The sequence below is a fragment of the Phycodurus eques genome, chromosome 11, assembly GCF_024500275.1.
Source record: "Phycodurus eques isolate BA_2022a chromosome 11, UOR_Pequ_1.1, whole genome shotgun sequence".
Classification (NCBI taxonomy): Eukaryota; Metazoa; Chordata; class Actinopteri; order Syngnathiformes; family Syngnathidae; genus Phycodurus; species Phycodurus eques.
Window position 1 is genome coordinate 22,638,828 of NC_084535.1, and position 22,839 is coordinate 22,661,666.

At 41.5% G+C, this 22,839-nt stretch overlaps 1 protein-coding gene across 4 annotated transcripts in view; it reads right to left on the reverse strand.

The window, feature by feature from the left end:
- LOC133410138 (cilia- and flagella-associated protein 46) overlaps positions 1-22,839 on the reverse strand; it is an 87,356-nt gene that overhangs the window by 45,930 nt on the left and 18,587 nt on the right. For 3 of the 4 annotated variants that reach the window (XM_061690915.1, XM_061690913.1, XM_061690912.1), the window contains 14 exons: positions 21,819-21,943; positions 20,690-20,805; positions 18,698-18,804; positions 15,090-15,302; positions 14,181-14,370; positions 13,736-13,885; positions 9,261-9,326; positions 5,712-5,816; positions 4,954-5,135; positions 4,539-4,670; positions 3,218-3,383; positions 653-719; positions 354-489; positions 89-272 (listed from right to left, as the gene is read on the reverse strand). In XM_061690915.1, coding sequence (XP_061546899.1) covers positions 89-272; positions 354-489; positions 653-719; positions 3,218-3,383; positions 4,539-4,670; positions 4,954-5,135; positions 5,712-5,816; positions 9,261-9,326; positions 13,736-13,885; positions 14,181-14,370; positions 15,090-15,302; positions 18,698-18,804; positions 20,690-20,805; positions 21,819-21,943 — 1,939 coding nt within the window. The remainder of the gene's footprint in view (positions 1-88; positions 273-353; positions 490-652; positions 720-3,217; positions 3,384-4,538; positions 4,671-4,953; positions 5,136-5,711; positions 5,817-9,260; positions 9,327-13,735; positions 13,886-14,180; positions 14,371-15,089; positions 15,303-18,697; positions 18,805-20,689; positions 20,806-21,818; positions 21,944-22,839) is intronic. The other variant, XM_061690914.1, reaches the window with a different exon arrangement.

The following is a 22,839-nucleotide window of genomic DNA, read 5'->3' on the forward strand; positions in this document are numbered from 1 at the left end:
TTTAATGGACCCCAAAGACGACAAAGGACTTAAAATAAATGTTTCCATCAGAAGACAGGGATCACAACCAGCTGCAGCCCTCACTTACCATTAGAGAGGTGACTGATTTCTGATAGCAAGTCAGCTGCTGTGTTACATTACAAGAACACAGTGCTGCCTTGTGCCACATTAACGAACAGTTCTGCTCTTCTTTGCCTTGTAATGTCTGCATGTCCATCAATACACTTTCCCCCAGCCGAGCCTTCATCTGTATGCGGTATTTCAGCAGAAGTCTGTGAAATACAGATAACTTATAAGCTTTATCATTTATTCTGAGTTTATTTAGTATTATTTATTTATTAGTTTTCACTTACAGTCGGTGTTTAGTACCAGGCATATCCCTAACAGCATTATCCAACAGCTGCAATGCACCATTGCAATCGGTTCTATCAATGTATATTTGAAGCAACAGACAGTACAGCGATGATCTCAGGGTTAGGACTTCTTCATCTGCTCACAGAGGTGAACACACATATACAGAGAAGTAGAGAACCAAGGCTGAATTTCAATTTTAGAAAGTGTGTCTGTTAAATTCAGACATGAATCTAAGCTCTTCCAAAAAGACTATTCAAATAACATGAACTATGGCAGGAATCATGCATGTAGCGCTTACTTTGTGCTTCGGGTTTAGAACTCCCAAGAGGAACTCCTTTCTGCAAATGTTTCACTTTGTCCTGTTTCTGGAATAGTAAATGAGAAAAATATTAGTACTACAGTGGAGCTATGGAGGAAGTATGGGTTGATTAGCACTATTTGACACTTTACTATATTTTACTTCCCTTGTCCTTCTTTTGTAAGTACCATTGTTAGTTTTTCATTTTTTTTTTTTTACTACATAGTGCCATATATATAATTGAACTCTAAATTGCCCATAGGTGTGAAGGTAAGTGTGAATGGTTGTTTACTTATACAGCGGTTGAAATAAATATAACACCTCACCATTTTCTCAAATATATTTCCAAAGGTGCTATTGACATGAAAATAAAAATTCACCAGATGCTGGGAGCAACAGAAGTAATCCATACATACAAAGAAAGTGGAACAAATAAGTTCAGAAATTAAGTTGTGTGTAATAATGCGAAATGACACCGGGAAAAAGTACTGAACAGGCCAACTGGTATTTATCTAACACTTTGTACAAAAGCCATTGTTTGCAATGACAGCTTCAAGACGCCTTCTGTATGGAGAAACTAGTCGCATGCATTGCGCTGGTGTGATTTTGGCCCATTTCCCCACACAAGCAGTCTTCAAATCTTGAAGGTTCCGTGGTTTTCTTTTATGGACCTTGAATATCAGTTCTTTCCTGAGATTTTCAATTGTATTCAAGTCAGATGACTGACTGGGCCATTCTAGCAGCTTTATTCGTATTCTTTGAAACCAATTCAGAGTTTCCTAGGCAGTATGTTTAGGCTCATGATCCTGCTGAAATGTCCACCCTCGTTTCATTTTCATCATCCTCCAGCAGATGTTTGTCAAGAATATCTTGGTACATTTGCCCATTCATCCTTCAATAATGTGAATTCTACCAGTACTATCTGCTGAAATGCAGCCCCCCAAGCCCCCATTTTTTTAAGCTCACCACAAGTGGTCCTTGGCTCTTGGACAACTCTTTTGATTATTCTTTGCACTCCTCTGTTAGAAATCTTGCGAGGATCACCTGATCGAGGCAAATTTATGGTGGAATGATTGACTTTCCACTTAGGTATTATGCCCCCTACTGTGCTCACTGGAACGTTCAGAAGCTTAGATATGCACCTGTAACCAATGCCATCGTTATGTTTTACAACAATTAGTTTACAATGGTATTGAGACAGCTTTCTGATCTTACCCATTATGAGATGTGTTTTGACTCACACCTTGGCAATGAGACCTTTTTGTAGGCCATCAATTAGGACTGATCTAGCTGATATTTATTTGCTTGCTGTTTGATTATTGATAGATTTTAGGTGTTGTCTTGCCTTTTTGCACCTCCCTTTCTTCATGGGTTCAATACATTTTCCCTGTGTCATTTCACATTTTTACACAACTAAGTTTCTGAGTTTATTTAGTCTGCCATTACTTTCTTTGTATGTATGGATTACTTGGGTTGCTCCCAACATCTAGTGAAACTTTCAGGTCAATAGCACCATTGGAAGTTATTAAATTTAGTGAGAAAAAATTTTGACGTCTTGAATACTTATTTCAGCCACTGTATGTGCCCTGCGACTGGCCAGTTAAGGGTGTACCCCGCCTCTCGCCCAGAGTCAGCTGGGATAGGACCCAGCACGGCTGCGACCCTGGTGAGGATAAGCTGTAAAATGCATGGAAAATGTGTAGGTCACCAGGGTCGCGGGCGTGCTAGAGCCTATCCCAGCTATCATCGGGCAGGAGGCGGGGTACACCCTGAACTGGTTGCCAGCCAATCGCAGGGCACACATAAACAAACAACCATTCACACTCACATTCACACCTACGGGCAATTTAGACTCTTCAATAAACCTACCATGCATGTTTTTGGGATGTGGGAGGAAACCGGAGTGCGCGGAGAAAACCCACGCAGGCACGGGGAGAACATGCAAACTCAACACAGGCGGGGCCGGGATTTGAACCCGGTCCCCAGAACTGTGAGGCAGACGCTCAAACCAGTCGCCCGCCGTGTGTGTGTGTGTGTGTGTGTGTGTGTGTGTGTGTGTGTGTGTGTGTGTGTGTGTGTGTGTGTGTGTGTGTGTGTGTGTGTGTGTGTGTGTGTGTGTGTCTAGCTCCGCCACTGTGTACAGATATATATATATATATATATACACACACACACACACACACACACACATATACATACATACATTGCATATACTGTATATGACAGACAGATAGATTGTAGTCCCAATCAGCTACATTTGGTCAGGGTTATTTTGTTGGATTCCAATGGAAGGGTTGCTTTCTAAAAGAGATGCTTTGGAGAGACTCTCACGTTTAAGCTTATGCACAAGTTTTCACCATTTCATAAATAATAAATTGGTTTGTAGCCCTGCTTTCTGTGTACTCAGATTATTAGGAAGGAAGCCAATTTAATATGAAAAATAAACTAATTAACAAAAATATTGGCTGTCAATATTAACAACACGCCCTTGTCACACAAAGTCCCACCATGGAAAATAATTGTATGGCTGCAGGTGTCAGTATGGCTAAAGAGAGACATTCATACGTTTGTATGTTTGGGATAAGTGTGGAGGAGGGCATTGAGAATAGCCTCCAAGGGCTCTTTGAGCTGGTGTCTTTCCTCGGGTGAATTTGTCAGAGGTAGGCAATTGTTCCAGTAATGCCTGGCAGCTGTAAAACATAGTTCTGGATGACCAGCCTTTTGTGCATACCTGTGAAGAGAATAATACATTATAACATGTCTCATAAATGGTAACTGAATAAGGACTCTTAAACAAGTTGGGCTAGAGGTGGTAAATCAGTACATACAGTAAATTTGGACCATGATATAACTTTTATTTCACCTGTTTAATGAAAGATATTTCAATTATAGTTCTATATGAACATGGACATAAAGTGCAGACTCTCAGATTTCATTTGAGGGTATCCTCATTCAAATTGGATAAAGGGTTTAGGGGTTTCAACACCTTAACATCTGCAAACTCATCCACCATCCCCAAAATAACTGGACAAATGACTCACAGGCCATTTTATTTTCTTTGGGAGTGCAGTGAAAGGAGCTTTCCATGCAGGTGAAAAAAAATAATTCTTAAGCTGCAAAAAAATATCCACAGAATTGGTACAATATTAGGGGTCGCAAAATCTATTGTTAGATACATCCTGAGGATGAAAGAAACCTCTGGTTTGGTTAGCTTAATTCGAGTTTGTTTAAAAAAAAAAAAAAAAAAAAAAAGTCCTGGAAGAATATTCTTTGGACAGATGAATCCAAGATCTACCTCTACCAGAACGACGGCAAGAAAAAAAGTATGGAGAAGGCATGGTTCAGTTCATGATCCAAAGCTTACCACACCATTTGTAAAACACAGCAGAGGCATTATGATGTTTTGGGTATGCATGGCTGCCAGACAGTAGCAGTGGGTCACTGGTGTTTATTGATGACGTGACATGGGACGGAAGCAGCTGGATGATGTCTGAAGTGTTCAGCGACATACTATCCAAATGCAGCCAAACTGATTGGGCAGTGTTTCATAATGGAGATGGACAATGAGCCAAAACATACAGCCAAAGCATCCATCCATCCATTTTCTGTACTACTTTATCCTCACAAGCGTCGCGGGCGTGCTGGAGCCTATCCCAGCTATCTTCGGGTGAGAGGCGGGGTACACCCAAAACTGGTCACCAGCCACTCGCAGGGCACATATAAACAAAGATCCATTTGGCACACATTCACACCTACGGGCAATTTAGAGTATTCAATCACCCCAAGGATAAAAGTCTAGCTCCGCCACTGTGTACAGAACCAAAATCAGAAAAACATTTGTCTCTGTCCACGTAGGTATTGACCTAACTGTAAGTAAACAAAGCACCTGACACTCGAGAGAAGCATGTCCATAGCTGTCTTGTAAATATGTACATCTCCAATGGACTCATGTATTGAGCTCAAACCCCTCAAACAGGCTGCAGTGCTCAGCATCTCGTTCACTGCTGGTAAGCCATACCTAAGGATGTGAGGAGATGAATTAGTAATAGCTCAATGATAAGTATTTTCTAATTTCAAGAAACCTACAAATTAAAAACTGATTTCAAAATCATAACTGCAATTCTACATAACATTCTCCTTTCACCAGTGATATTTGCAAATGTCTCACCCACTCATACATCAATTATTTCCATAAAGTATATACACTCGTATGAAGGGCTGCATCCCATACACATAATTATAGGTCTAGCTACTACTTCAGGTATGTGACTAAAATTATTCCAAAAGGTCAATGTACTTACAAAAGGCAAGGCGTAATGTTGAGACACGTTGATGCTGCATCCTCGAGCTGCATCGCTCTCTCAGTGCAGCTCAGGACCAAACTGTACTCCTTGGCATGGTGGCAGAATGCAGCAAGCTGACACCATGTCTGCAACTCCACCACAGCATCAGTCCAGTTACAATTAGACACCATGGTCACCAGCTTTTTGTAGGATAAGCGACAAAGGTAAAGAAACATAAGGCAAGAGGGGCAGAAAATATGCAAGTACAGTATATGAGTGTGATAAAGTGAAATAGTGGACAAAAGGATGTAATAAATGTCACAATGATAGACAAAATGATGAGAGAGAGAGAGAGAGAAGGGGGGAGAGAGCGAAGGAAGAGTTGAAGTGATTTGAGGATAAGTGAGAAAGTCAGAAGGCGATAAAACAGTCTAATCAAGAACAGGGAATAAAAGACCATAAAAAATGATTACGCTAATCAAGAATAGGGAAGGGGTATAATAAGGAATGGAAAGGTGAAGGAAGCAGATAATTGAGTTGTGAGGTAGCCAGTAGAGAAACGCAAATAACCGTTAAGAACAGAAGCAAAGGATAAGCGGGGCATTTACTGTACATAAAAAAAGAGAAAGGTAGCTATGGGGAGAAGAGAATGGTTTGAAGTTTAAAAAAATATGGACATGTGTTGAATTAGTTAAATAACTCATTCTCATTACATGCACAAAGTATGGTCATCAATTCAACTAGTGAAACAGGAAAACAAAGATGGCGGTATGTACTGTTGAGAGACTGGGATCATAACCCTCCAAGTGACTGGAATTTTTATAGGACTGAAGCATCTCCACTGCAATCAGCACACGAGTCATAGGTGAGATTTCTTCATTCTGAAATGTTGGGACAAGAACATACTTAAACTTTAAGGTGGTAGCAGTGCTTTACTGAGCACACAAACGCTTGTATTCATGGTTGGTTATGAATTAACATGCACTGAACACATCATTAGGTAAACATATACAATAGTAGGATTCACTAGAAGAGATTAATACAAAAAAAATATTTGACATACAAAATAACAGTCAGGTTTAGCTGATATAAAGGGCTACTAGAGATTATATTAAGGTAACTGAATGACACCTAAACGCGTAACAGAAGATAATTAGCAAAAAATAAAATTTAAGCGTAAAAGAAAATCAATATCTGTCATTTAACAATGTGTTTATTGCTGTAGTTGTCATTCTATGATGATGATGATTATTATTATAAAACATAGCTGCAAGAAGAGGGAAAAGAATAAAACCTCCAAATATGAACACTGCTCCCTTGAATAGGATCTAATTACATCACTGCAGGTTGTCATACATTGTCACGCAGTGTAATTATATTTCACAAATACTGTGCATATTAAATTATAAAACAAACTCACTTGTTTATAATGCAAGACTTGCAAGTTGAAAGAACAAGAGTTCACAAATGGTTGATTGGACTCATAAATTTAAAAAAAACATTTATTACAACACTGAAGTTCTCAGTATGCCTGGGAAGAAACATCTAATTAGTTTGGACAAAGCTCAGGGGTGTAGGAATATGGTGCCCTATAAGTCAATTTTAGTGACAAATAATATAACCACTCTTTTCATTTACTGTATGGAGAAATGTGACATTGGGACATTAACACAATGCTGTGGATACAATGTTACAGAAGTTCAGGTATATAAAAATGGCAATAATAACATACAGTGTAATGAAACCATCTGTGAGTGGACCATAGTACATTACAAATAACGAATGGGAGCACTATAATGCTCTTTTTAAAAGTACTATGAGTACTTAACTTCCTTAACTTTAACTTCCTTATTAACATCATCGCAAACCAATTTGTGCATTGTTGTGCTCATATATGTTTAAAGCCAAATGCATTGTCATCAGAAGTTTTTTTGTTTTTTTCCCCCACAAACAGCAAAGTAAAGTGGATGCTGGAATGGGTGACTGCCATGCCAGAAAAAGAAGAAACTATTTTCTTACTGTACTGCCAGGGAGAGTATGACAATAGATGTTTTGGGTGTCAAAGAAATACAAAGCCAAAAATATTTGGGAACCTTTCTTTAGTTGAAAAGCACAGAAAGCAAAGATGAAGATGATGCACTGCCATGTAGCAACAGCAATGTCTTTTTTAAGGCAAGTCTGTGATCCATCTTTCTGGGTAATGTAGGCAGTCCTCCTACAAGTAGTTACACAAGGAAAAAAACATTTTGTTTTAAGGGAGAGCCCTGAAACCCTGCGAAGGAAACCCTGGGAGGGAAGTTCATTTCGGCCGTTTATAGAGTCGTGATCTTGTTCTTTCAGTCATGACTCGTGACCATCGGTGAGGGAAGGAACCTAGATCAACAAGTAAATGAAGAGCTTCGCCTTACAGATAGGGTTCTTCACCACGACAAACTGATGCAGAGCCTGCATCACTGCAGACGCTGCACCAATCCGCCTGTCAATCCCTCGCTGTATTCTTGCCCACTTTGGGCAGTATCTCCCCAACCTGGAGAGGGCACTCCACTTTTTTCCGACAGAGGAACATAGCTTCACATTTGGAGGTACTGATTCTCATAGGGTTGAAGATCACAGCTTGATAAAACCAAAAGAACCACATCATCTGTAAAAAGCAGAGACATGATACTGAGGCCACTAAATTGGACCCCCACAACGCTTTGGCTCCACCGAGAAATTGTGTCCATAAAGGCTATAAACAGAATCATTGGCAAATGGCAGCTTTGGGGGAGTCCAACCCTCACTGAAAATTAATCTGACTAACAGTACTGTCAGCAATGCACACCAAAGTCTGACACCAGTCGCATTGGAACCGAACTGCCCATATCAGGAGGTCTGGGAACCCATACACCTGGAACACCATCCATAGGACTTCCTGAGAGACACAAAATTAATGCCTTCTCCATTTCCACATGGCACATGTAGACTCGCTGAGTGAGCTTTCATGCACATTCCATGACCCCGCTGAGGGTTTAGAGCTAGCCCACTGTTTCACAGCCAGGACGAAAACCACACTCCTTTAATTTTGAGCTACGACTTCCTGATAGACTCTCCTCTCAGAACCCCTGAATATCACTTCTTACCAGCGAGGCTGAGAATTGTGATCTTATAGTAGGAACACACCCTGTGGTCCCCCACCTTAAAAAAGGGGACTGTCGCTGATGTCAACCAAGACAGCCCCACACAATCCAGAGCCTTTAGGAATTCCAGGTGCATTTCATCCACCCCCAGGGCTCTGCCACCAAGGAGCTTTTTAAACCATGTTGCCAATCTCAACTGCAGACATAGAATAGCTCATCTCAAGAGTCCCCAGAGTCTGCTTCCTAATAAGAAGGCACTGAGCAGACTCACAACATCTGAAGTCTAGGTCAGCAGTGCCCCATCCTCACTATACACATTGTTGATGGTGCACTGCTTCCCCTACTTGAAATGCCGGATGGTGGACCAGAACTTCCTCAATGCTGTCCAGATGTTGTTCTTCATGGTGTCACTGAACCTCTCCCATGGCTGGGTTTTTGCCTCATGCTACAATCAAAGCTGCATTCTGCTTGGCCTACCGGTACCCATCAGCTGCCTCCAGAGCCCCACAGGCCAAAATGGCCTGATAGGACACCTCCTTAAACATGATGGAATCCCTCATCGATGGTGTCCACCAAGGAATTTGGAGATTGCCACCATGACCACCTTACGGCTTATTTAGTTATTTATTTATAACTAAGTAACTTGGTTTTTAGAGTATGTTTGGGTCATTAGTCTGCAATATGAAGCGCTGTCAAATCAATTTTGCAGCATTAGGCAGAGTATAGACCTATATACCACATACATCACCTGATGCAGTCACATCATCAAAAACAATGAGTGTGACTGATCACTTAGCAGTTGTACATGTATGCCCACGTCATAATACTGCCTCTACAATTTTTGACAGAGGATGTGGTATGCTTTGGATCATGAGCTTATCCTGCTCCATAATTTGTTGCCTATTGTCCAAAGAATCGGACTCGCAAACAGCGAATGTTTTAATTACTGCATGCAAAGCTCGATACTCAAAGATTCAGAAAATGAAGGTTGTACAGTGAAGGTATTTTGCTTAGAAGTATTGTTATTGTTTTATTAGGTATGTGTGTTATGTGTTATAAAGTGGGATACTGCAATTACTATATTTCACTGGTATGTTTTATTGAACTGTTAAATATTGTGTATGTAATTGTGTCCAGCAGGGGAATCTCATTTTGATCACTGTGGAGTAGTGGAAAATGGCTTCGTTGGAGTTAGTGTTTATGCCTTACGATTGGCTGGCGACCAGTCCAGGGTGTATCCCGCCGCTCGGCCGAAGTCAGCTCGGATAGGCGACCCTAGTGAGGATAAGCGGTAAAAATAAAAGGATGGATTTGATAGACGTATTGATGGATAGATGAGACACGGTCCTCTGACTGTGTTATGTCTGTGTTTATCTACTTTGCTGGTAAATAAAGCTGTGTTTTTCAAGCATGGACAGATTCAAGTGTATTTCTGACAAGGAGAGGACAAATTACAGTAAAAGCATATCAAAGAAGGCCTGGCAAAGCTTATCCAGGGAAAAAACATAGGGGCTGATTTACTAAAGGTTTGCGTGTGCAAAAATGAGCACAAATGCTCATTCAAATATAGTGGACCACCGCTATTTGCAGGGAATAGAGACGGGGCCGGAACGCAAATATTGCAAATCTGCAGATAACTGACACTCACTATAATTGCATAATTGCACTCTGAACGCACCCTGTGTATCTTGCAGCAAGCGTGTGACATACAGTGGGTACGGAAAGTATTCAGACACCCTTTAATTTTTTTGCAGATTTATTAAAAAAGAAAAACAAATATCACACAGCCATAAGTATTAAGACCCTTTGTTGTGACACACATATATTTAACTCAGGTGCTGTCCATTCATCTGAACCATCTCATCCTTGAGATGGTTCTACACCTTCATTGTAGTACAGCTGTGTTTAATTATACTGATTGGACCTGATCAGGAAAGCCACACACCTGTCTATATAAAGACCTTACAGCTCACAGTGCATGTCAGAGCAAATGAGAATCATGAGGGCAAAGGAACTGCCTGAAGGGCTCAGAGATAGATTTGTGGCAAGGCACAGATCTGGCCAAGGTAACACAAATATTTCTCCTGCACTTAAGGTTCCTAAGAGCACAGTGGCCTCCATAATCCTGAAATGGAAGACATTTGCGATGACCAGAACCCTTCCTAGAGTTGGCCGTCCGGCCAAACTGAGTCTGCATATCGACAGGAAGCGGAGCGGCTGGAGCTGTGGTGCGGCCGACACAACCTGGAGCTGAACACGCTCAAGACTGTAGAGATGATCGTGGACTTCAGGAGGCATCCTCCGCCACAGCTGCCCCTCACGTTGTCCAGCTGCCTTGTGTCAACCGTCGAGACCTTCAAGTTCCTGGGAATTACAATCTCTCAGGACCTGAAGTGGGCGACCAACATCAACTCCGTCCTCAAAAAGGCACAGCAGAGGATGTACTTCCTGCGGCTTCTGAGAAAGCACGGCCTGCCACCGGAGCTGCTGAGACAGTTCTACACAGCGGTCATCGAATCAGTCCTGTGTTCTTCCATCACAGTCTGGTTTGGCGCTGCTACAAAAAAGGACAAACTCCGACTGCAACGGACAATCAAAACTGCTGAAAGGATTGTCGGAACCCCCGTACCCACCATTGAGGATTTGCACGCTGCCAGAACTAAGACAAGGGCGTGCAAAATCCTCTTGGACCCTCCGCACCCCGGTCACCAGCTCTTCCAGCTCCTTCCCTCAGGTAGGCACTACCCATCTATGCAAACTAGAACTAGTAGACATTCCAACAGCTTCTTCCCGCTTGCGATCAACTTCTTAAACACCTAACCTATAATTCCATTACAACAAGCTGGCAATTTTTTGACTTGAGTTCATGTTACATTTCTGTGGGGCCAATTATGTATTACTCGTGCACTCACTGTAGTTGTCTCGCCATGCTGCACTATTTGCTTATACTGGCCACTCATGCCAGAGTAGCATCTGCTCCATTTGCACACTGATTGAGGAGTATCTGTAACATTTGCACAACCAACATTGTCCCAGATGATCGCACTACTCGTCACTTTAAACCGCATACACTCCTTGAAGTCTCAGCGCCCTTTGCACAATGGTCATTGCACCGGACTATTGCAATATTAGTCATTCGAACTGCTCCAAGTGCTAGAGGACTCTGCATCTTTTTGCACAATTGTTTTTTGTCAATGTCTTTATGTCTCCAAAGTGTTCTGTAAATTGACTGTCTGTTGTACTAGAGCGGCTCCAACTACCGGAGACACATTCCTTGTGTGTTTTGGACATACTTGGCAAATAAAGATTAATCTGATTCTGAGCAACCAAGATAGAACCTTTTGGCCTCAATTCGAAGCGGTATGTGTGGCGAAAACAAGGCACTGCTCATCAGTGAAGCATGGTGGTGGCAGCATCATGCTGTGGGGGTGTTTTTCAGCTGCGGGGACAGGACGACTGGTTGCAATCGAAGGAAAGATGAATGCGACCAAGTACAGGGATATCCTGGACGAATACTTTCTCAGAGTGCTCAGCACCTCAGACCGGGCCGAAGATTCACCTTCGAATAAGACAATGACCCTTATCACACAGCTAGAATAACTGTTCTTGGATGGCCCTGCGAGAGCCCTGACTTAAACCCAATTGAGCATCTCTGGAGAGGCCTGCAAATGGCTGTCCACTAACGTTTGCCATCCAAACTGACAGAAGTGGAGAGGATCGAGAAGGAGGAATGGCAGAAGATCCCCAAATCCAGGTGTGAAAAACTGCATCATTCCCAAAAAGACTCATTAGCTCAAAAAGGTGTTTTTACTAAATACTGAACAAAGGGTCTGAATACTTATGGCAGTGTGATATTTCAGTTTTTCTTTTTTTAATAAATCTGCAAAAATACAGTTTTTTTCCTGTCAATATGGGGTGCCGCGTGTACATTAATGAGGAAAAAAAATGAACTTAAAGGAGTTTAGCAAATGACTGCAATATAACAAAAGCCTGAAAAATTTAAGGGGGTCTGAAATTGCCCGTAGGTGTGAATGTGAGTGCGAATGGTTGTTTGTTTGTATGTGCCCTGGGATTGGCTGGCAACCAGTTCAGGGTGTACCCCGCCTCGCGACCCTAGTGAGGAGAAGCGGCTCAGAAAATGGATGGATGAATACTTTCCATACCCACTGTATGATCTTCTCCCCTCCCTGATCATGCTTTAAGCTGTTTATTCACACCCCAGTTGATGTTTACTGTAAAACTAAACACACAACAAAAAGAATTATACACATTAAGACACACATCGCCATCTTAATGCTAATACTAAATGGAAAACCCTATTGATGGGCCAGCTAAATCTAGCATTATATTACGGGAGGGATTTACCTTTAAATAACGTATATTCACACACATACGTTGTAGTAACACAGTGCAGACAGTAATGTAACAATAATTACAACCATATGTTCTTCCTAAACTGTGAGAAACAATTTACATTTATTCATGTTATATAGTGACATACTTCTACTCTTTTTTTAGCTTACAGTAAACGTGTAGCTCCATACATGCATCGCACCACACTGCCCATTCAGAGGCCAAGGCAAACTTCTGGCCGCACTTTTTGCCAGGGCGGTTTTGAGTGTAATAAACAGAAAATATACCATTGCGATAGTTAAAATTACTGTACCACATTTTGACTGCGTTAAAATGCATCTTTCTTGTGTTATTTTGTACAGACAGGGTTTAAAAGTTAAAGTGGTGTCGTTTTTAGTAGTGTACAGTTAAATTTGTTGTTTTTTAGTCGTTAAATTACTACTGCTTTTGGTGGCAATCTGGCACCCTTACTCAGAATGATTAGAGTGACATAACCTATTAATAACACTTGCAGGCCAAACATCCTTTGAATGTTAGATGGTTCACACATTGTGTAAACTGCATGACGTGCGATTACTTCATTCGAGCTTTCCAGAATTGAAAAAATAACCATTTGGAAATTTAACAAAAACTCTATAGAATTGGTAACTTTGAATCCAGTTCTCGACCCCTGCCCCTCATTCAGAGGGAAATTTAACTCATGGCTTAACTTTAGAAGAGTTGTAAGTTGACAAATGTGGGTACTTTTCTATATACAGCAGATTCTCCTAGACCACCATTCAGACCGTAGTCTCGTTGGCCTCATCAAAATGTCAGGACATGCCGTGATTACAAATAATCAAACAGCTACCATACACCCTGGCTTGCTGTGAGAGCCAAGACAAAATGTGCCAAAACAGGACACAACGCAGCAGAATGTGACAAAACTTAAAGGACAGTGGGATGCCAGGGAAATACATATGCTTCCCGTCCCACTACGGACCACCTCCAAGTTTTGTTACCCCCTATTATGTTGCATGTTTTGTTGCATTCATCCCGTTTTACTATTCTTCGACTAGCTTTCACCTCTGCACCGTGACTGCGGCGGCACATTCTTTGACAGTTTAAAAATCTGTCCTGGCATCCATGGCAATCACGGCCTGTCCTGTTTGCCCATCGCATTCCCCTGTGTTGTCTCATGTCCAATTTGTTTTGTCCACGGTGGCCTGAAATGAAGCTGCCGTGGCCGTTTGGAGCAGAGTAATTGCAGCATAATGATACATTCCACGAAGTGTTGATTTGGAACCAACAGACCAATCTGGACTATTCTGGGCTGACAAGGACAATGGTACCTTTTCATCAGTGTCCGTAGAGCAGCCAGTCTGCTGCTGTAGGAGGGTCTTTATCTGCACCCATGTAGCCACCAATTGCTTCTGCACAGCAATGGGGACTGTCTCCCCTGTGGTGTTGCAGTTGGATATGGAAAGGGCGTAGTTACACAGCTAAGAGTGAAGACAAAACCAAGTTATGTTTTAGAAGATATACAGGATAATGTCTTATTATTATTATTGAAAGAAAATAAACATTTTCGAAAATACTGTACTGTATATTCAGCCGGTTGCACTGCATATGTATGAATTGAACTATGAATTGAGTATTCATTTTAAAATCATCCTTACAAAGGAATTCTATGTCATGGGCTTTAATGTTATTCATTTGAGTGCAGAGAGTACAAAGAAACATGAGGGAAAAAAAACATCTCAGCATTTCACTACACCATAAGAGACACTGAAATACCTCAAAAGCTTTCTGGACCTTAAGAAGGGCATCAGGCTCGAGCACTGCAGCTTGGCCACCGTTTACCTTCTCAGATTTGACTTTTCCCTTGTCTTGTTGATAGGCTTGCTCCATGTTGTCTGGTACAGCTAGATGCTGATACAAACCTCGAGCCACAGCATCACACAGGAGCACCAACAGAGCATGATTTCTACGGATGACAAAATCAATGTTCTATATTAACTATTTAGGGAAGGTTAAGTCATTAAAATATGGGGTTTAACGACAATGTGGGTGGCCCAAAGGCTCCACACCTGCCCAGTGCTTCAGGTCAGCTTACCGGCCACTCCTGGAGGTGGCAAAGCGGAAGCTCAAAGTGTATCGGGCTTTCTCTGTTGCTAGTCACAAACTATGGAATGACCTCACGATGCACATTAGACAAGCACCTGTGCTGTCTATTTTTTAGAACGCGCTTTAAAACCCATTTTTGTTCCTTGGCGTTCAACACAGCATTAGACTTAAGGCCTTGTTTTAGTGGCTTATTTGATGTTATAGTTTTTAACTTTGTTACTGGTTTACTGTTTTTGTAATTGTTATGTTCATTCATCTTATGTTTTATGTTTGACTTATTTCTGTACAGCACTTTGTTTCAACTGAGTTGAGTAGATTCTTTAAAGATACTCTACATGGACAAAACTTGCCTTCAGCACATCAAGACATTTTGGATAATTTTATGGGTCCAATATGGTGTCTATATGGTTGCCCCAAATTTTGGAAGACTCAGCTTTTAATATTGATGAATTAGCAACAGCAAAAATATGGACTTTTTAAAATATTACTACTTTTTATTAAAACATACAGTATCCAGCTGCCCATCTCACAAAGAGGACAGAGGACATTAAGCGATAGCAATGTACAACACCTTCCTACCCAGTGCACTCTGTCTTTTGGAACATCTCTACCAGGCTTTGGAAGGTGGGGATGAGACAGTTATAGTCTCCAGTAATCAGCAAGTGCCTGTTGTAATTCCATAAGTAAATGGCTGAATTTGCCACAACCCAGGGTTCCCTGATCTGTGTGCCAAGCTCTGCTGCTCGGAGGAAAGTGGACGTGGCATAGGCAGAAAGATCCTGGATCCAGTCTCTGTGTGGCGTTGGGCAGAGAAGAATAACAACAGATACATTTAATAACATGCTATCTACGGCAGTTACAATTCAAGATTGTGCTTAATATCTTTCCATTTCATCTGCAATAGATATGCTGTTGTTACACAGTTGAATGGGATAGATCATGCTTAGGGTGGTCAATATCGGACAGATGCCATTAACCAGTGGAAGCTGGTCAATAGAGGGTTCTCCACCACTTGCAGTGGTCACCACATTACCTTGAATAATAACATTAAACAAAAATTTAATAATAAAAGCATGGTGAATGACTGGTTAGTACATCCGCTTCACAGTTCTGAGGCCGTGGGTTCAAATCCGGGCTCCAGCTTTCCTCTGTGGGGTTTGCATGTTCGACCTGTGCCCGCGTGGGTTTTCTCCGGGTACTCCTGTTTCCTCCCACGTTCCAAAAACATGCACGATAGGTTACGTGCAGATGCTAAATTGTCCGTAGGTGTGAATGGTTGTTAGTTTATACAGGATGTGCCCTGTGATTGGCTAGTGACCGATTGCCCAAAGTCAGCTGGGGTACGCACCAGCACAACCTTGACCCTTTAGTGAGGATAAGCGGTAGAGAATGGATGGATGGATAGATAAATGGATAGCTTCAATAATAAAATAACATTTCAAAATATATGTACATCTATTTTAGGATGAGCAGGATTAATAGTATGTACAGTAGTTAATGATGTGTCAAGTTGGTTCCTTCATCTCTGTTGTCTGGTAGGTAACGTACTGTATATCCGGTCTGGAACACACAATTCTTTACACATATACACTCATGTTAAAAGTTGAACATGAGCAGCAGATCCTCTTAGTCCAAGAGATAGAAGCATGTTGGGGTGAATAATTCCAGCGCCCAGAGCTGGCTGACGTTACAGCCTACAATATGTGGCTTGGGCTCTATGCACGCAGTACTTTGGCTTCCGTGTTCAGCTGCATGTCCACTTCTTGTCAAGTCAAACTCATCAAAGTTCACTCGCTGTCTGCTGGAATGAGTATTTCTTTTATTTCTAGTTTTACGTCGGCGGCACGGTGGCAGACTGGTTAGCACATTTAGCACGTTTCCTCCTACATCCCCAAAACATGCGTTGTAGGTTGATTGAAGACTCTAAATTGTCCGTAGATGTGACTGTGAGTGCGAATGTTTATATGTGCCCTGTGATTGGCTGGCGACCAGTTCAGGGTGTACCCCGCCTCTCGCCCGAAGATAGCTGGGATACGTTCCAGCACGCCTGCGACCCTCGTGAGGATAACCGGTACAAAAAATGGATGGATAGCTTTACTTTTCAAGTTTCTCATTATCGGTTGCAAGCTTTCTCTAAAATTGGGGTTCGATCATACTCAGGTTAAGACCCACTGCTCAGGTTACCCACTGCTCTACATACTGTATATTGTATCTATGGCTAGTCAGCTTGAAAATGCTACTTTTATCATTTTTACGCTAGAGTTGAGAATTTTTAAAGGTCAGAGGAAAAAGATGTTTAAAAAAAAATAACCCCTATACAAACCACATCTGCCATTTTGAAGTGATTATATAGCAGCTATACAGCAGTTAAATCGATAAATATGATTCAGAATGCGCCTTCCGGTCTTCGGCTCTATCCGGCGCTGTGACGTCACACAAGCCAAACAGCTTGTTCATTCGGGATTGTGTGCTATTGTTCCGTCCTTGTATATTTGTTGTCGTATGATTTAGCGATTTCACCATGGTTTATTGTTTGGCATTTAATTGTAAAAATGGTTTAGGCAGTGGCAAGAATTTATTTGGCTTTCCAAGTGAAAAAGGAATACGTGAGCAGTGGATAGGGAAAGTCAATCGACAGGGGAAGAAACGTGGTCAGCTTTGGGTGCCTAGCAAGCTTTCCAAACTCTGTGCTGATCACTTCAAACTGGCGTGTTTTGAGAAAGACTAAGCAGAAAGCAATGGATACACAAGTGTAGTTAGGCAGAGGCTGAAACCAGCTGCTGTGCCCTCTGTTTTTCTATGTCCATCGGGACCTCAACCACCAGCAAGAGAACTAAATCCCGCAGCCGCCATGGTGCAAAAGAAGTTAATATTAAAACCCACTGAGACCAGTCTCTTTTTCAAGAGTGTTCTTGCCAAGAAACCCGAAGAATACTGACTAAATGTGTCATATATTGCCCTGCAGTTCCATTATAGGATCCTGGAGGGCGCTTTGCATCCTCTCTCACTCCCCCTCCCCTCTCTGTTTTCAGCACCTGTCTCCAATGATCCTCATCACCACCGGTATTTAAACCTGCCTGTTCCAGGAAATCCTCGCCAAAGTATTGCTGCTACTTCCAGCGGTACCACGGCCCACTTATGTCAAGTAAGCTACACTGTTCCTGCTCCTGTATGTCGAAATCCTCCTCCTCATATTCTGACATGTTGCGCGCCATTGCGCATAGAGTGAAGCACACTGTTTGGCGACTGCAACGTCACTTCTGGTAGCCCTTACGGTGGATAGAGAAACCACCCCCTGGCGTCTCGATTTTCGGGGAGTGCTCAATATGTGTAATAAAAAAACAACTTTTTAGCTAAACTACATTTGACAACTTGCTGGAAGTGACGTGTGTGTGTATTACATAACATAAACAATGCAAATATGAATTTTAACTGACCCCATAACCTATTTGTCCTCTGACCTATAAAGACATTTCCAATTTTATGAGCCATTATATAGCAGGAATAATAATTAAATTTTTGCCAAAATGTTATTGATGGTGTTAGTTCAATAGGTGTTAAGCAATTTGGGGTAACAGTGTCTAACTAGAACAAATTTACTCAAAATCCATGTTTAACACAACATTAATCCTAAATTGGATTTTTGGTGTAGATCTCATATTGGATCATGCCGAATGCCATCAATTGTTCTCCTCCTATGTGTCTTAGTCAATCAAAGAGCATTGGTGATTGACTGAGAATGAGATATGTTAACGACTATTCTACTGCAATTCAATGTATAATTAATTAAGGAGTAAAAGAAGAACGCATGCACTTTTGAACGCGAGACACCCTTTGTCATTTAAAAAATATATATATAGGTAAATACTGTAGTTTGAAAAAAGAGTGGCCCCCTACTATTTGCAAGGGATAAGGAACGGGCCCGACTGTGAATGGCGAAAAATCCCGGGAAAATTGACGCCAATTAGGATTGCATTGAAAAAGCGTGCTGGACCCTTGTGACCCTCGTGGGGATAAGCGGTACGGGAAATGGTTGGATGGGGGTGGGGGGGGGATAAATATAAATACAAATCAGCAAATAGGTGAAGCTGCAGTTGCCAAACTGCGAGCATGAGGAGCACAACTGTATGTTATATTAGACATGTCTTTTAAGTGTTTTAACCAAATAGTTGTTAATGGCTTTTTACCTGTAAATAATCCAATGTGGATCATCTTCAGACACATCTACATCCTGTGGGAGGACTGCAGGGCTGTTGAGCTGCACATCTTGCATTTGTAGCTTTTGGGCAGTAGCCTGAACAAAACAGATGATTTCACTTAAAACAATAAAGAGTAGCTCCTTTGATTATCGCAGGGGTTACGTTCCAGAACACAGAGAAATCTGCGAACCATATATGCCAATACAAAAATGCATGTGATGTGTAGGTATTGTTTTTGTCTATTTGGGGTCGCCATCCTTATGTTCTACAACTGTGGTAGCTCTGACTTTGAATGCTTGAAAAGGCAGGGTTTGGCCTTTTGTGTGAAGTGAAAGTCAGTGAATGACAGTGTTGGGTTAGAAGTTCTTGGCTCAGGATGGAGGCTGGCTATTAACTGGTTAACCATTAGCTACTCTATTTGTTGAGTGCCTAAGTGGGAGTGTTAGTTGTGGCCGTGCAGCTAGTGTATGTGCTTCTTTACCAAAGGTGGGTAGTAACGCGCTACATTTACTCCGTTACATTTACTCAAGTAACATTTTTGATAAACTGTATGTGTCAGAGGACTTTAAATGCACTGTACTTTTTACTTTTGAATATTTATGTGAAGAAGGATCGATACTTTTACTCCGTTACAATGATCGTCATGCCGTTCCCTACTTTCATTTATCCATTCTTGCGTGTGCGCGTCTATTTTGACTCCATCTTGGACTTCGGCACAGGGCGCCCGTTGCTCCAATCCAACATTACAACAGTGACCTTTGACTCCAGTCCACCAATCAAATGACAAGGCAGTCACCGTGCACGTAGCCTTCGCAAGCCAATCATAATGACTCATTTAGGGGTGGGGTGGGGGGGGGGATGGGGGGGGGGGGAACAGCCGTGCGAGTGTGTTTACAGATTTAAAAAAAACAACAGCTTTGTCATGCAGCTCTTAAATTGTGACTGCGCAAACGTGGATATTTCAGCCCAATTCTAACTTGAGAAAACACCTTGCGGTAAGTTGCAGATGTTTCTATTGTTGTTTTGGCAGTGGATATGGCAACATTAGCCCTGTCCTACTGTCACACACGCACACGAGATCACTAAGTCTGGTCAGCAAACAGCTTCTTCATGAAGTCATTTAAGTGAATAAACCAAATAATGTTTCTGTAGGGCCCAATGTATGTGTTGTTGGTTTTTGGGCAGGTAAAAATTTAAATGGTGGCAGATGTGTGTTGACTCCTATATATTTTATTTTTTTATTTATTTGATTTAATGTTCATGCTCTGATTTAAAAAAACAACAAGAAAATTAAAAACAAAATCAGAAATTTTCATTGAAATAATTTTGTTACTCAAGTAAATATTTGGATGACCAATTTTTACTTTTACTTGAGTCATATTATTCTTAAGTAACAGTCTTCTTATTTGAGTACAATATTCGGCTACTCTACACACCTATTCTTTACATTTTTATTTTGTTACAGTTTGTTCACTAAAGCAATTGAAAGAGTGGGGGATTGCAATTCTATCTACCGGTGGTAGGCTATTAAATATAAGATAACGATATTTACTGTAGACATGCAGTTTTGTCAGCCAGTTCTGCTTTGCAGTTCCCAATCAACTTTATCTTCTTTTTTTAAGTGTGAAAGAATCTCAACCTTTGGACATTCTGCGTTTTATGCACTGTTTCCTTCTGCTTTATTGCTCCGTAAGCCTGCAATAAGATTAGTCCGTGTGGAAAAATTATCACAGCAAAATCCCGTGGGAAAATCCGCAATATGAAATGAGGTAAATACGAATTTTAATCATGGACAATACAGTGAGACCGCAAAACATGGACCATGCTCTAGCGAGGGATGAATGCAGAACATCGGTCCCAAATCCACACACGCACTATGGGAAAGAGTGAAGGGGCTACATGTAAACAGTTTCACACACCGATCAGTTAGGGGGTTAAAAAAAACATAATTAATATCCATTTTAGGAAAGACTTGTATACCTCAGCGGTGATAAAGCATATTTCAGCTAAAAGGCGCAACTTCTTCGCACAGGGCTGGTTTTCTTCATAGCTGTTAAGGTTTTCGGTAGAGCTCTCTTCCTCTGAGCATTTTGATTCTGCACACAAATTAGGCAGTATACCAGTTAATGATATGCATGCAGGATGCTATTACCAAGGCTTTTATCAAGGCATTCATCTGTAAACTCAAATTGACTACACATAATTTAGAAATGGCAAAAGATTCCGTGAACCCTGAAAAACATAGAATAAATAAAGCCCATATGTGGAGGATTTCATGGAGGCACATTACAGCATTATCAATTTGACAATAGTTTCTGAATTTCACACAGGAAATGTTTACAATCAAACAAGATTTAAAATTTATTCACCACTTATGAAAGAGCATGGTATTTTTTATTATCGTTATTATTATTTTTTGGCTGATGTCATTAATAACCGGCACGGTGGACAACTGGCTCACACATCTGCCTCACAGTTCTGGGGACCGGGGTTCAAATCCCGGCCCCGTATGTGTGGAGTTTGCATGTTCTCCCCGTGCCTGTGAGGGTTTTCTCCGGTTCCTCCGGTTTCCTCCCACATCCCAAAAACGTGCGGTAGGTTGATTGAAGACTCTAAATTGCCCGTAGGTGTGAATGTGAGTGCAAATGGTTGTTTTGTTCATATGTGCGCTGCGATTGGCTGGCGACCAGTTCAGGGTGTACCCTGCCCGAAGATAGCTGGGATAGGCTCCAGCACGCCCGCTACCCTAGTGAGGATAAGCAGTACAGAAAATGGGTGGATGTCATTAATGTGAGGGTTGCCATCCAAAAATAATGGTCTCATTAATGCAATAAATGAAAAAAATTTTTTTTTTTAAATTTAAAAAAATAGATTGATTAATGAAAAACTGTTGACGTGTGGAAGTTGCCCACAGACAGACAATCCAAGGCAGACATATCCTTGGCAGAGCTCACTAATGGAAGCAATAACTGAGTAGTTACACTGTAATTGTGTACATCTTATTTAAATGCAAAATAGACATGCAATTGCTTTGCTCTTTAGTGAAAATATGTTTTGTTCTCTGGTCTATTTTTCCTCGCTTTGATAATCTTTTCATTGAGCATCTTACTGTGACACTTTGACATCTTCGATCTCGCTTCATCATAGAGTAAACAGAATCGACAAGCCACTCTGCACACATCCCAGACTTCCTGTTTTCTTGCGGTCTTGGCAAGTGCAGCCCACAGCCTCAACCTAGATGAGAGAAGATAAACAAATCAGATTATAGATTATGAAGATAATTAAATATGGTTATTTGCACTGCTAACAGATCAATTAGCTTTTCTCCATTTGCAATGTTCAGATGTGCAGTTTAACATAAAATGGGAGAAACTCGGAGAAAGCAATTGTACAGTTAATTAAGGTAAAATGTTTCGATGGTTTGGTGGATATAAAGTGAAACACTCGTTTCTCATCTTCCCACTTTTTTTTTCTGTCTGTTGTCGTACTAGAGCGGCTCCAACGACCAGAGACAAATTCCTTGTGTGTTTTTTGGACATACTTAGCAAATAAAGATGATTCTTATTCTGATCTGAATTTGGACGTTAGGCAGCGTACACGAAGAACCGGTTGCCAGCCAACAGTGTTAAGGGTGTAATTAATTACATGTACGAAATTTAATGACAAAATTAATGTGTGTGTAATCCGTTACATTACTGGGAGAAAATCCATCCATCCTTCCATTTTCAGAGCCGCTTCTCCTCACTAGGGTCGCGGGCGTGCTGGAGCCTATCCCAGCTATCATCGGGCAGGAGGCGGGGTACACCCTGAACTGGTTGCCAGCCAATTCGCAACCATTCGCAGTCACATTCACACCTACGGGCAATTCAGAGTTGTCAATTAACCTACCATGCATGTTTTTGGGATGTGGGAGGAAACCGGAGTGCCCGGAGAAAACCCACGGAGGCACGGGGAGAACATGCAAACTACACACAGGCGGGGCCGGGGATTGAACCCCGCTCCTCAGAACTGTGGGGCAGACGCTCTAACCAGTCGCCCACCGTGCCGCACTCGGAAAAAATCTGTGATTAAATTGCAATTCCGTTGAGAAATGTTCACGATTACAAATTGAGTTAAATTTTAAAAATAGC